At 38.2% G+C, this 14,186-nt stretch overlaps 3 protein-coding genes and 1 long non-coding RNA gene across 11 annotated transcripts; 1 reads left to right on the top strand and 3 right to left on the bottom strand.

Annotated features, from left to right (window-relative positions):
- Positions 1 to 2,132: 2,132 nt before the first annotated feature.
- On the bottom strand, positions 2,133 to 3,887 carry LOC133745461 (phenolic glucoside malonyltransferase 2-like). Its single transcript, XM_062173538.1, has one exon. The coding sequence runs from the start codon at positions 3,615 to 3,617 to the stop codon at positions 2,274 to 2,276; it is 1,344 nt and encodes a 447-aa protein (XP_062029522.1). The 5' UTR covers positions 3,618 to 3,887; the 3' UTR covers positions 2,133 to 2,273.
- Positions 3,888 to 4,713: 826 nt separating this feature from the next.
- On the bottom strand, positions 4,714 to 6,480 carry LOC133745442 (uncharacterized). 3 transcript variants are annotated; one of them, XM_062173525.1, is made up of 4 exons: positions 5,974 to 6,480; positions 5,645 to 5,730; positions 5,354 to 5,415; positions 4,714 to 5,217 (listed from the first exon to the last, which is right to left on the bottom strand). In XM_062173525.1, the coding sequence occupies exons 1-4, from the start codon at positions 6,051 to 6,053 to the stop codon at positions 5,149 to 5,151; spliced, it is 297 nt and encodes a 98-aa protein (XP_062029509.1). In that variant the 5' UTR covers positions 6,054 to 6,480; the 3' UTR covers positions 4,714 to 5,148. The 3 variants fall into 3 exon arrangements, 2 of the variants coding, with proteins under 2 accessions (XP_062029509.1, XP_062029502.1); XM_062173518.1 differs by having other exon boundaries at positions 4,728 to 5,217; positions 6,146 to 6,480; XR_009863631.1 differs by lacking the exon at positions 5,354 to 5,415 and having other exon boundaries at positions 4,725 to 5,217.
- Positions 6,481 to 8,464: 1,984 nt separating this feature from the next.
- LOC133745423 (small ribosomal subunit protein uS5w-like) lies at positions 8,465 to 10,401 on the top strand. 6 transcript variants are annotated; one of them, XR_009863611.1, is made up of 3 exons: positions 8,465 to 9,117; positions 9,494 to 9,575; positions 9,855 to 10,401. XR_009863611.1 is itself a non-coding variant. In XM_062173496.1 (3 exons), the coding sequence occupies exons 1-3, from the start codon at positions 8,720 to 8,722 to the stop codon at positions 9,863 to 9,865; spliced, it is 486 nt and encodes a 161-aa protein (XP_062029480.1). In that variant the 5' UTR covers positions 8,465 to 8,719; the 3' UTR covers positions 9,866 to 10,401. The 6 variants fall into 6 exon arrangements, 2 of the variants coding, with proteins under 2 accessions (XP_062029480.1, XP_062029472.1); XR_009863610.1 differs by having other exon boundaries at positions 9,820 to 10,401; XM_062173496.1 differs by having other exon boundaries at positions 9,499 to 9,575.
- A 1,292-nt stretch (positions 10,402 to 11,693) lies between these two features.
- Positions 11,694 to 14,186, bottom strand: LOC133745415 (uncharacterized). Its single transcript, XR_009863606.1, has 4 exons — positions 13,857 to 14,186; positions 13,021 to 13,588; positions 12,779 to 12,925; positions 11,694 to 11,889 (listed from the first exon to the last, which is right to left on the bottom strand). It is a non-coding gene; the product is annotated as an uncharacterized LOC133745415 (long non-coding RNA).

The following is a 14,186-nucleotide window of genomic DNA, read 5'->3' as shown; positions in this document are numbered from 1 at the left end:
TTTATCATTTCATACTCTAATATGACCTTTTTCATAATTCCCTTTTAAAATAAATTAAGTTCTACAACGTTTTTCTTAATCTTAGCTTTTTAAGATTAGATTTCTAATAATTTTTTATATTCCACTATAAGAAAGAAAGAAAAAAAATTCAAAATATATTGTTTTTAGTATATTATTGTGAGATTAATCTTTATTAATATAATGAAGATTTAGTATCTATTATTCTTTCCTTCATTCTATAGTTGTATTATTATGAGATTAGTCTTTATTAATAAACATGTATTTAATATTTAGAAAAAATGCTTATGTCAAAATAAGGATATAATGTTTTGGTTCATTATTTTGACAATATAAAAGAAAGCATTGGTGGAATTGTCATGAGATTTTAAATAAAAATGTCTCATATTCAAATCTCATCATTGTAGTTTTTTAATATTTTTAAAACAAAATGAAATTTTGTGTTTGTAACGGGCCGGCCCACAATATGTCGTGTTCGGGCCGTGCCGGGCCCATTACGGGCTCGGGCCGGGTTGGGCCAATGGGCCAATATTCTTAGGCCCAGCCCGACCCGTTATTCTAACGTGCTCGGGTCGTGCCGGGCCACTAACGGGCTTGGGCAGTGCAGGGCCGCTTTTAAGCGTGCCGGGCCCGTGCCGTGCTCGTGCTTAGTGGCCCGTTTGCCACCTCTAAGTTATAGTATATTACAGTACTAGAGTAGTGGACTAGTGGTGACTATTGGCCGCCTGAGGGCCTATTAGGCCTTTCATTCAATTTCTTTTTTCAGAATGTTTTGTATATTTTAATTTCTTCGTTATAAACTCTGACATATTTTCATGTCGTATAATTTTGAAAATTCAGAATATGTGATTATTTACCACATAGTACAGTACTTAGAGCAACTCCAACATATTCCCTATATTTTGATTTTTCTCTACTTTAGGGAAAAATAAGCCTCTTTTGCTCCAACAGATTCTCTATAACTATCCCTATTTTAGGGAAAGTGAGGAAAGAGAAAATCAAATTCCCTATATTTACAGCAAACTCTAAAATTTTAAAGAAAAATATAGAGATTTTAGAGATTGTTGTAAAATAAGGAATCTGTTGGAGTTGGAGAAGAAAAAGAGGCTAAAGCTTTGACTTTTGCTTCCTTATAATACAGAAATTATAGGGAAGCTGTTGGAGTTGCTCTTATATGGAACTTGTAACGATTCATTCAATGATTTCAATCCACTGAATTACAAAGATCAAAGTTGACAAAGTCATGGTTTACGGGCCATAGAAATATAGGATTGGACTGTCCAATAAAGGTTGGAGTGTCCAATTAATTTGGACATGGTCAGGCCCGATTTCATTTCAGACCACATGAGTGAGGTCCAATTTTGTCGATGACGTATGTAAGCTTTTTCCTCGATGCACGTCGAGCGTTGTTTTTCTTGATATATATGTTTAATTATGATCTCCAAATAATGTAGTGCACAATTTGTTCATATAGATCTATGATTCATAAGGTGCAGCAGCATCATGAACGTAGGAAGCAACAACAACTTTTTCGGTATGAGAATTGCAAATGTCGCTATATATTTAAACTCCAGACGCAAGTATACATGAATCAAGGCAGGCATATTGCATGAATCAAGGCAGGCATATTGCATGAATGGATGGATTAGTTATGACGCTACTCCCACCCTTGTCAAAGGTATATGGTTATAAAGCACGCTTCCTAGTCTTGGTTTTGGGAAAAATTTTGGTATTCTATATTTACGAAAATTTTGGTATTCAGAATTACGAAAATTTTAATGAAAATATTTGGTGTTAATTGACATATCTTTAAATAATGACAAATAGTTGGTTTCAAAAATATGCTTTATATTGTTCGAATATTGATAAGTTCAAATTTCAATAATTTCAAGAAATTGTAAGTGAACCGTGGTCTGTTGGTTAGTTAACATAGCTAACATCACGGAAGTTTTGAGTTCAAATCTCAGTGATATCAGAAGGCGCGCGGTGGAAAGTTACACCGTCCTCCAGAATATATATATATATATATATATATTTTTTTTATTAAAAGAAGGTTAATTTCAAGAAACTTAAATCTTTAATATAAAGAAAACACGACAATTGCCCACATGATGCATCATACATTTTGAAAATAATTCTGTTGTGTTCATTCTCAAAAAACAAACGATAGTAATAATAATTCTTATTACAAGAAAGCATGAAAAACCAAGAATAGAATGAGAAAATCCTTGTTTTCTTGGTCGAGAATCTCAATCCTAATGCACTGGGCTAGCAAACAGAGCATCGAAAGCCTCCATATACTGTTTCTTCAAAACCACGCCAACCTCAACACCTCCACCACCATTCTTACTATCCGAAAGAGAAATGGCTCCCGTCTTATCAATGGAGATTACCTCAACCCTTTTCGGCCTTCCCCATCCAAAATCGGTATCATAAACCTCAAACCTATGTGACCCTGCAATCGAATATATCCTATCATACAGCGAAACATCGAGAAATTTCGAAACCCAATTCTCTGCCCCATCCAAAACCCCTTTCTCCAAGCTTCTTAAAGCTTCTGTGATTGCTTTCACAGCTACAACCAGTCCATCTTGACCCAATAGCCCTTTTGTTTCCGCAACTGCTACACGACCCACTACGCAGTTACCAAAATACGTTGCAGGTATTGGAGGTTCCAACCGGGACCTGGAGTCCACCCCGAAGACGACTACCGTCTTCTCCCCTTTGATTTCTTCGGCCTTCACCATACAAACCCATGTGTAGGCATAGACCAGAGAAAAAGTTGACAAGTGGAGCGATGAATCAGAAGCCATTTTAGATATGACATGCCCTCTAAGTGATTGGATAAATGCGCGAGTGAACTCGAATGTGCCCCGAATCAAGTCTTCTTGATCTGAAGCTTTACGGTAGGAGACAATGCTTAAGCTTCTGTTGTCGGTCCGGCCGTCCTTGTTTTGGTGATGGACAGAGTAGAGTTCATCGAGCCCGGCCGGGTCCTTGACGACCGTTCTGTCGTAAAAGGGTACCAAAGACGAAGGCAGAGCTTGTGCTTGTGCTTCTTCATGTTTGCATATATGAGCCCATGCTTTGACAAACGAGGTCGAAGTTCTGCCGTCAAGGATTGCGTGGTGCATGGCCGTTCCGATGGAGAAACCGCGGTTGGGATAGACAGTGATTTGCAACGCCATGGCGGCGGCTCGCTCATCAGTCACGTCCAACTGAGGAACAAGAGGTCTGAAATCTTGGGCTGCAAGAGAGATACTGTTTATGAGGTGGTCGAAATCTGCATCGGACTCAGCTACGGTGAGTGAAACGGCGTCGCCTTGAACGTAGCTTAGAACGGGTTTGAGGGAGTCTTGGGGCCAGGTGAGGTTTCCGGCGAGAGGTAGGAAGTGTTGGAGAGTGAGAGATAGGGAGGTTTTGAGTTTGGAAAGTACGGAATCGGTGGAAGAGGTTTGGTAAAAGTAGAGGCGTTCAACGGGTTGAAAACGGAGCCAGAATAAGTCGAAGAATGTTAGAGGAAGTGACTGGTTCTCTGATGAACCTGGTTTTGGTGCCACCCTGCAGACCTCAACTATCTTCACTGATAAGTTTGCCATTAATTACCTCAGATTGAGAAAGACTAGATATTCAAGAAGCTTTAACTGTACACATCCATATATATAGATAAATATCTATGCATGCCACCGCCAACCTCAGGGTCCGGTTAGTGTTTGTGAAATGATAAAAATCTGTGGCTGTCAGTCTCACGAGTTGCAACTTGCAACTCTCTTGCTAGCTCTTTGATTTCGTATCCCTTATCGCTTTGGAAATTTCAAGTCAGAACGACAGGACACTAGAAAAACTGACCATCACACAGATTTTGTTGACAGTTGACATTTAAAGTTGCGCGAATAACTATGTATTCACACGCTTTGTGTCAAAACATTAGACTTTGACTGTTTCTAGCCTTCGAGAATGCCTTTGCAAACAAGTATTAAAATTGGGAGAGACGGGGATATTTTTCTGTCTGGGAAATCTAAGCCTTGGATCCCAATGTAGGTACACTTCATGGCTGTGATCTTATTGGTCATAGATAGAGGGCTGAAAGGGAGGTTGAGGGCTGTGAATTTTGAGAGTACACGTATGCTTGGATTTGAATGGAGTGAGAACCGAGAACGAGTTCAGAATTGTATTCTTTCCTCTTTTCACAAAAAAAAAAGAAAGAAAAAAGCCAATTCTTTTCCCTTTTGGTCTCCTTTATTTATATTGTCTACTAGTCATGCGATATACATAGTCAATTGCGTGCATTGGCAAAGGAGGATTCAAACTATTTTATTTTCTGTGAAACGACTTTACATAGTCATATAGGCTCTTTGAATAATTGAGCAAGATTTGTAACAGTGAATGGTACCGGGTGTCCATATGGACCGTTTGTATGTGCCGTTCTGGCCGTTCAATCAATGGAATTCATTTGAACTCAAAAAAAAAAAAAAATGCGATATACAATTATACATTCTCATACTTTTGAGTTCAGAATTGAGAATTGTATTCTTTCCCTTTTTCACAAAAAAAAAAAAGAAAAAAGAAGAAGAAAAAAGCCAATTCTTTTCCCTTTTGGTCTCCTTCATTTATATTGTCTACTAGTCATGCGAACATTCTCATACTTTTGAGTTTTGACTTTTTTTTGTTCATACTCGTCATAGAAGTTCGATTAATCTTATTGATATGAAAGAAACAAAAAAAATAACAAAATTGAAGAATAAATTATTGCACCAAGTTAAATGCAAAAGATTACTACCTGACATGAAAAGAGGTAGATAAAAATGACGCAAACCTAGCGTATGCTAAGCTTGGTACCGGTCCTCTTATATCAATATTTACGCTAAGGCTTGCCCCAAAAAAAAAAAGATCAATGCTTCCTGCAATTCCTCCGTTAATTATCATGCTGATCATTATAGGTTTATTAGCCTTCACGCGCGTGCAGAAGTGCGGCTGAATGCTTTCTCAACTTTCTTTCAGCTTCTAGCTCATCCTTAACCAACTGGACAGCAGCTTTGATTCGACTTTTGGTCTGAAACTTGCTTCATCAAGTCATCCATTTCTTGCCTATCCAATTGCTTATCATACACCAACAGACCAACTCTTTAATTATAATTCTAGCCTGAGAATGATCAGTCTATACTTGCTCAGCTCTTTAAACAGATCCTCATAAGAGTCCTACACACAAAAACCACATCAAAAATTTTAACAATTTTAGTTAAAATCAAGGAGTTTCCATCTTGCACAAAGATATATGCGAGTGCTTGATTTTTCCTGCAGAAAGTGAATGATATAGCTTAGTTTTGTGTAGTACCTCATGAATTGAGTCCCTGGTTACTTTAAGGATTTGGCAAGAAGTGAATATCACAAAGAGGGCTGTCATTAATAATGGGATAGCAAACTAATATGAACATATTGTGAAAGCAGCTTATTAATATTAAACTGCTAAATGGGCAAGCATGCATAAGACATTGCCTCTAAGAAATCGGTTTGATTTTAACTAAAATTGTTAAATTTTTTGATGTGGAGTATGCTTATTATTATACTGAGCTAAGTAGCATACTCTAACACTCATTAAACTGCAAAAATGGGCAAGCATGCATACCTTTAATAAGGGTGTGGCTTAAATTGCAATGAAACAATAACTTATTCGATACTTGACGACCCAAATCAAACGAAGCAACAGGGCACCTGCCACAAATATAAAACGAAAAGGGCATCGCTTTCTTGAACTCATAAACACACATTTCACTTCACCATCATCATCAAGTATTTGCACCTAATGGTTCAGATTGATCAGCAGAGCATGTAAATAAAGACATTATTACACAGTATCCAAACCCAGAAGCTAAGAACACGAAGGCTACCTCAACAAATAAAGAACAAATTCAACAAAAATTACATGCAACCAAAGACCAAAAAAGAAAAATTCACCGATTTCTATAAACTCTCCAAGGCGTTCTACTGGCCGAGAATTGTATTATGGTATGGTTACTGGTATTCAAATCAGGCATTCAACCACCAGAGAACAAAACTTGTCTTGAGTACAATCAAAGACCCAAACTTGTGCAAATTTGTTGAAACAAATCAGATGGTTAAGTCTGACCTTTGAAGTTCCCCAGAAACAAAGTTCCCTACTTTCAGATACCCAACAATCTCAATTGCATGTATATCTGAACCATGCCCCAATCTTTCACCCCTCTTGTAAATTATTGTACACGCCCAAAAATCCAATCCTCTTCCTCTTTTCATGCTTCTTTTCCTTTCTTTCCTCTGCATCTCCTCTTCCTTCCTTCCCGCTCCGTCTTCTGCTTCTTCCTCTCTCTCCCCATTTCTTCCTTATTCCGAATTTCTTCCTCTATCCCTTCTTCCCCTATTCTCTCTCTCGGTTTTTTTTTTCTCGTTTTCTATGTGTCCGGCAGAAGCCGAATCTTGGTTTCAGTCTCACCTGTTTTTGTTTTTTGTTTTTTTTTTCCTATATGCTCTGTAATTTACGTTGTTAACTATGGGCAATTTCGGAAGTTTAAAAATTTAACCAAACTATGAACAGTACCAGACGCTTCGCTTTATATATAAAGATAAGTTTTGGCCCATCTAATTTTTATTCTCCCAAGCTCCCTTGTGGCCAGGGTTCGGATTTGTTGCCTAGGTTGGATCTAAATCTAGGCCTGGTTTCTTTTTATGTTTGTGATGGGTTTGAAGGGTTTGGTTCTTTGGTACTATGGTAGAAAATTGCTTTTTATTCAACATATTGTGCGTGGAGTATGCATAATCGATCATACCACCAGTTACGTTCATGGAATATTTTCTTTTGTTTGACGTATTTAGAGTGAAATATGCATGGTCGATCATATCATCAGTAGCTTTTTACATATTCTAGATTATATCCAGTGCTTCATTAAATGCGATATCGCATTCAATAGTATATGTGTTAGGTTTATTTTCTGATGTATTGTTGCATTTCGTATTAGTTTCATCATTTTAAATTATGATACAGTTTTTACATATTTACAATGTAATCCTTATTAATCGAGTTGTCATATTTTAAAAAAAGGATTAAATTATGTTTAGTCCCTGTACTATGACCATTTTTTTGTATCAGTCCCTGACATTTTCAATTAATCTGAAAAGTCCCTAACGTCAAAATTTCCGTCTGATTGGTCCCTCCCGCGTCAAATTAGGAGTTGGTCTTAGGTAAAATGTCCAATATACCCCTATATTATTTCTTTTTCCTTTTTAATTTCTTTTTCTCCTTTTTTTTTTCTTTTTAATTTCTTTTTCTCCTTTTTTTTTCTTTTTTCTTTTTAATTTCTTTTTTTCTTTTTAATATCTTTTTTGCTTTTTCTTCTTTTTTTCTTGTTCCTTTTTAGTTTTTTTTTTTCCTTTTTTTCCTTTTTAATTTCTTTTTGCTTTTTCTTCTTTTTTTCTTGTTCATTTTTAATTTCTTTTTTTCCTTTTTTTTTTCTTTTCATTTTGCCTACTTTCTCCTTCATCAACCCACCAATCCCATTCCGATCAAACTCCACAACCCATTTGTTTCTCTCCCCAAATTGAAACCAAACCCAGCAAAGACCTAGCTTGGCGGTGCAGAGATGGACATCGAGCAAAAGCAAGAGGCTATGAGCTAATCGATATCTTCTTCACCTTCTCTGAAGCCATCTCCCTCTGTTGGGATCCGCCCTCGCCTCCATCATCGCCGACGCCATCTCCCAAACACAAGCAGATCCCAATCAGCTCGGAAATTCGCCGCTAAACCACTCCCCTCTTGTTTTCACAGCCTACTTCTCTCTCTCCCACTCAAATCTCATTTTCTCTCTCCACATCAAGCCTCAATTTGGAAACTTTTCACTGAAAACTACCATTTTTTCAGACCCTGAGGTTTTTTGGTCTTGCTCAAAATGGTGATTTGGATTTTGGGTCTAGTTGAAATGATGGTTTTTGGTGGCCAAGTTGACCAAAACTAGAAGTGAAGAAGAAGAAGAATAGTGATGGAAAAGGAAAATGGCCGCCGGCGTGGAGAATAATAATGGAGGTTTCGGGTCGATCTGGATTGGTTCGCCGACGTAGCGCTACCGATGCAGCAGGATACGATGGTCATTAAAAAGAAAAAAGAAAAAAGAAAAAAGAAAAAAGAAAAAAGAAAAAAGAAAAAAGAAAAAAGAAAAAAGAAAAAAGAAAAAAGAAAAAAGAAAAAAGAAAAAAGAAAAAAGAAAAGAAAAAGGAAAAAAGAAATTAAAAAGGAAAAAAGAAAAGGGTCAATGATAAAAGAGGTCATTTTGAAGTGTCTTATTATAATTCAGGTAACACAAATGTCCCCATGATAATTAAGGTCACCCATTTACAACCTGCCACTAGAGTTAAACTTAATTACAAAAACTGCCACCGACAGCTCTCTTTCTCCCTCCCATTAACCAAGCCTGTCTGAACCCCTATTCATTCAGACTCTCGACCCTTACCGAAAACTCTCTCTCTCTCTCTCAAATTCTCTGCATCTGGATTTTTTGTTCGTTCGCGGAGCTCAGAAATTGATGGCTTCTTCGTCGTTGAGATCTTCGTTGACGATAATGGTAGCGGCCGCTGTGAACAATGGCAGAGCTGGAAGGTTCGAGAGGCAGCAACTCCATCCCGCTCGGCAAACGACTTTGTCTGTTCGATTCAAGCCGGCGTCTTCCTCGACTTTATGGATGAAAGAGGAGGCGGCGCCACTGGCGAGCCTGGAGGCTTCGGCCGCGGAATCAGAGGCTTCAAGGTCTTTGTCGTCGTCGGCGACAGCAAAAGCCATGTCGGACTCGGCATCAAGTGCAGCAAGGAGGTTGCTACTGCTATTCGTGGAGCCATTATTGTGGCTAAGCTGTGGGTGATTCCTGTGAGGAGGGGTTACAAGATCGGAAAGCCCCACACCATGCATTGCAAGGTCACCGGAAAGTGTGGCTCTGTTATCGTGGGGATGGTGCTTGCTCCTCGTGGTTCTGGTATTATGGTGGCTAGGGTTCCCAAGAAGGTGTTCCAATTTGCTGGTATTGATGATGTGTTCACTTCATCCAAGGGGTCTACCAAGACTCTCGAAACTTTGTCAAGGTTTGCTTCTTAAACGCACTTGTTTTTTGGTTGTTGTTGTTGTTAATTATTGTGTTGGTGACGTGTAATTCATACTTGAATTGACTGATAATCTCTATTGATTCATATGTGTTTAGGTGCATATTTATCCCAATATTTTGATTCTTATGTATCAACTCTGTTCCCCTGAATCACGAATTTGAGGTTTTCTTATCTAATTGTTACAATTATTCATATTTCAAGGTTGTTGAATCGGTTTTTAGAGCAAGTTTGAAGCTTTGCTGGGTTGCTGTCTTATCATATTAACTTGCAAGATCTCGAATATGTAACTATTTTATGAGCTGTATATGGTTATTTTGATGTTGTACTGTAGGAATAATGATTGAGCTATTTAAAGTGAAGGAAAAGCAGAGGGAGCTTGCTGAAAATGCCAATGGAAAGTCACCGGTTAAGAAGCAAAGTTCTGGAGAATTACAAAGGTATGCCATGTTAAAGTTTTACATATCTGCATATTTGTTACGTTTAAGCAAGTAGCACATAATATTAACTTTGTATCTGTTATTGATTATGTCCAGCATGCAAATGACATGAGTTGGTGCATAAATATAATGATAACATAGGGTTTTCTGATTAATACTTCAATTCACTAATCTCATTCTCTGTCTTGATCACCCAACCACATGTGTACTTGCATGTATTTTGACATTTATCTTACTATCGTAGGCTTTACCCCACTTCCATAACAATTGGCTGTGCAGTCCTCGTTTGAAGTTGCTACTTTGAGCTTGTGTCATTCTTTGTATTCAACAATGGCTGGTGAAGTAGTGACCGCAAATGAAAATGGCAATGGCAACATCCAGCTGAATCCACAAAGGACTTACCAAGTTGTTGTGGTTGCAACTCGAGAAATGGGTATTGGAAAGGATGGGAAACAGCCTTGGAGACTAGCTTCCTTATGATCTCAAGTTCTTTAAGGATGTCACTGTAACCACATCAGATCCCGGAAAAAAAGAATGCAATTATAATGGGCATAAAAACATGGCACAACATTCCCCCTGAGCATCGGCCTTTACCTAGACGCCTTAATGTTGTTCTGACTCATTCGGGGAGTTTTTTTTTATTTCTCTTTAAAACAGTAACTTTGTTCGTGTTTAAATTGTGGTTGTGTTGTTGTGGAAGTTATTTATTATATTTTATGAGAGTGATGTGTGGTGATTTCTGTTGTGGGGTGATATTGTGGTTATTACTTATTAGAACTATTGTCAATATAGCGTTTGAGTTCTCATGCCTTATTCTTTTTTCGGATCTTGTATTCTCTTTTGGCATGTTCCTATACAATGAATGGTTGAATATAGCTAAACTCCATAAGTCACTGGTTAGGTCACCAGTCATGTTCAATGTTGATCACTCACTGTCAATCACATATCACTTGCCAAGTTACTGGCCATGTCACAGTTATAAACATGTCACTGTCAATCCCTGTCCATGTCACATAACCTCAAGTAACTAGCAATGTTACTGTTCATTGTAGCATTGGCTATGTCACTGGCCAAGTTACTAGCCATGTCACTGTTAATCCTTAGCCAGTGAAGTCATTGTTCAAGCCAAGTCCCTAGTTAGTGAGGTCACTGGTCAAGTCACTGTTAACCTCAAGTCACTGACCATGTAACTGTCTCAAGTCATTGGTCAAGTCACTGACCATGTAACTGTCTCAAGTCACTGTCAATCACATGTCACTGTCTCAAGTCACTGTCAATCACATGTCACTGACCACATCACTGTTATACACATGTCACTGACTGACCACGTCTTGAGAAGAAATCCCCTCTCGAACAATATAAGTGAGAAGTAATCTCTTTCCTCAAAGGAAATCTGTGTGAGGAGCTATCCCCTCAAAACAAATTTGGGTGAGGAGTAAGTAATTCCCTAAAGTGGAATCTGTGTGAGAAGAAATCCCCTCAAGGCCAATATGAATGAAGAGTAATCTCCTTGAGGAGATATTTGGGTGATACCGTTAAGGCAAATTAGGATGAGGAGTAAGGTAATTCCCTAAAGATGAATCTCTGTGAGGATTGTGAGGATAGATCCCCTCAAGGCTAACATGGGTGAGGAGTAATCCTCTCGAGGCGAATCTAGATGAGTAGAAATCCCCTCAAAAGGAATCTGGGTGAGGAGGATTGGACCAATTTACCTATAAAAGTAATTTTGATCAAGTCCCTAGTTAGTGAGGTCACTGGTCAAGTCACTGTTAACCTTAAGTCACTGACCATGTAACTGTCTTAAGTCACTGGCCAAGTCACTGACCATGTCACTGTCTCAAGTCACTGACCATGTAACTGTCTCAAGTCACTGACTAAGTCACTATCTCAAGTCACTGACCATGTAACTGTCTCAAGTCACTGGTCAAGTCACTGACCATGTCACTATCAATTCCTGGTCAAGTCACTGTTAATCTCAACTCACCGGCAAAGTCACTGACCATATCACTGTCAATCCATAGCCAAGTCACTGTCCATCTCAAGTCACCAGTAAAGTCACATTATAAAAATAATGTTTCATTAAGAAAAATTAGACATAACAGTGACGCTATAAAAAGATACAAAAAAGTAATTGATTTAATTCACTTGCATCCTAGGCTCTAAACAAATTTCTAAAATTTCTTCTATCCTTGCTACTCTTCTTCATATCCTTTTTCTTCCTCGCTGGAATTTCTGCTTCTTCTTCATGATCTTCTTCTTCACTTTCTTCCTTATGTTTTCTTTTGCCCCGCCCCATGTCTTCTATCTATATATCCTGTACAAAATTGTGAAAATGAGAATATCATCAGTGACTTTGACAATTACATGATCGGTGATATGGTCAGTGATATATTCATGACTATGACATGATCAGTCACATGGTCAGTGACTTGAGGTTAACGGTGACCCGCGAATGAGTAAGATGCTTACAAAGACTAGGCTACCAAGGGTGCAAATGACCTGGATTTCATACCAACACAGATTCAGCAACTTTTGTAAGATACTCAAGTGAAAACTAGATACAGGCATAATTCAAAGGTGACACAAACGCTGAAATACGACTTGTAACTTCTGTGTTACTTTATAATCCTTAGTCAGGTATACCACACAAGTGGAAGCCCTCAATTAGAACATCAACCACATAGAGCATTATGACTTGAAAGCTATTAAAGTAACAATGCATACAGGAAATCCCAGGTTCACCACATACCACTTCATTGCACATTGCTTGCAAATACACGACATTCCTCACATTTCACATTGTTACATATATCAAGTTCCTATATCACTTCACAAGCCACCCTGTAACATGCACCAGCTAATAGAACCATCAACAATGCAATGTTCCACTCGATTCTATAGATTCTTCTTAAGGCATTTTGTCTAGTCAGATATTTTGTGCAGGTAAATAAAAGGATAAGGAACTTTGAGAGAGTGAAAGTGCTTCGGAAAGAGAGATTCCTAGAGATCTATCATTGCAGAAAGTTGATGTTGATTTCCAACATTTGGCCTGCATGGTTTTGGAGGTCATGGCACAATAAATAGAGGTCTCAATCAATTCTGATTCAACTAATTACTTTGCAGCTAAGAAGTTACATGATGCAGTAACTTCATGTGTTAAAATTTAAAAATTACAAACACCCGCAAAGGAGGGAAGGCCATACCTCGTATGTTAAAATACCTCCAAAAGTACTGGGCTGTCGTAGTGTGACATTTGTTATGGTACTATTTGCAGAAAGTATACAAATAACCTGAGATCCTTGTTGAGAGAATGTCATAATCTTCATCTTTATGTTTAAATTTAGTCAAAGCTGTAGTAATGTAAAAGCACTAATCAAACTGCTACCAAAGAAGTGCGATATCCCAAAACGCAAGGAAATAGAGCAATGGAAATCAAATAACAAACCTGATGCGGAGGAGTTTTGCTTAGGTCGCCTATTGCGGAGGCGCCGCTTCTTCTTCTCCTTATTCCAACCCACACGTCTTGACTTCTATTAATTGTGAAATCTAAATAATGAAAGCTACAAGGCTGTATAACAAACAGTACAACAATCTCTGAAAGATGCATTTCCAAGGGATTCTATTTGATCCTCTGAACACACAAACAAAAGATCATCCACACTATTCTCTAATCTTTAAGCAACACAATCGCTTTCACTAAGTAGATGGCAAGAATTGGAAGCTATATATCTAACCACCATCATCCAACTACTTAAAAATAACAGTTTATCCGCACAAAAACAGTGCGAAACAGAAGCTACATTGAACCTAATCGAAAGTAAAAAGAGGCAATTTATCAAACAGGTAGATGGCATGCCAAAAAATCAAACTTACAAATCAATTGAAGGGTACCAGTTATAGTGTGGTGGAATTTGGATGGAGTACTGTAGGTTTTTCTCCTCCTCAGCAGTATGAATTATAGTCATCATTGTACTCACTGCCTACAAGAAGGATAGAGCTAAAACCAACAATATCTGAAACTCACACCGCTTCAATTAGATCAAAGAAAACAACTAAATCGAAGCGTTCATGATTCAAAACTACTCAAACCAAAGAAAATCACATCACGCTAAATCATCTAGACAAATTCTTCCATATCAAACACTGTTGCTCAATTTTCCTCTTTCAAAGTTTCACAGAAAATTTACCAATAATCATACAAAACACTAAGGAACAACGAGAAAAGTAAAAACAAAAACGAAAATTTTCGATGCGATTGAAGAAAGGATAAGAAACACTCACAAGATTACTGATAATGCAAAAACCAAAGCTTTGAATTTTCAGCGCACCGCTCGATCTTCTACCATGACTTGTACGCCAGCAAGGTCGAGTTCCAGTCGCCGTCCGTCTGCAGGAATGAGAACACGTGCTCCAGCACCTCCTAGGGGAACGACCGCTCCATTTTCAACATTTTCCAAGCTCGAAATCGATTTCAAATCCAAACGACGTCGTCCTGCTCCGGATGCGAAGCGAGGGCAGAGAAACAGAGAAGAAGAAGATGCACGCCATTGGAGAGAGAGAGAGAGAGTTGGGATAAAAAAAGCTCCGATCAGAATCGCATCAAGGTTTTAG

This window comes from Rosa rugosa, chromosome 1, assembly GCF_958449725.1.
Source record: "Rosa rugosa chromosome 1, drRosRugo1.1, whole genome shotgun sequence".
NCBI classification, from domain to species: Eukaryota; Viridiplantae; Streptophyta; class Magnoliopsida; order Rosales; family Rosaceae; genus Rosa; species Rosa rugosa.
The sequence above is the reverse complement of the archived record's forward strand: the minus strand, read 5'-3'. Positions and strand labels throughout refer to the sequence as shown.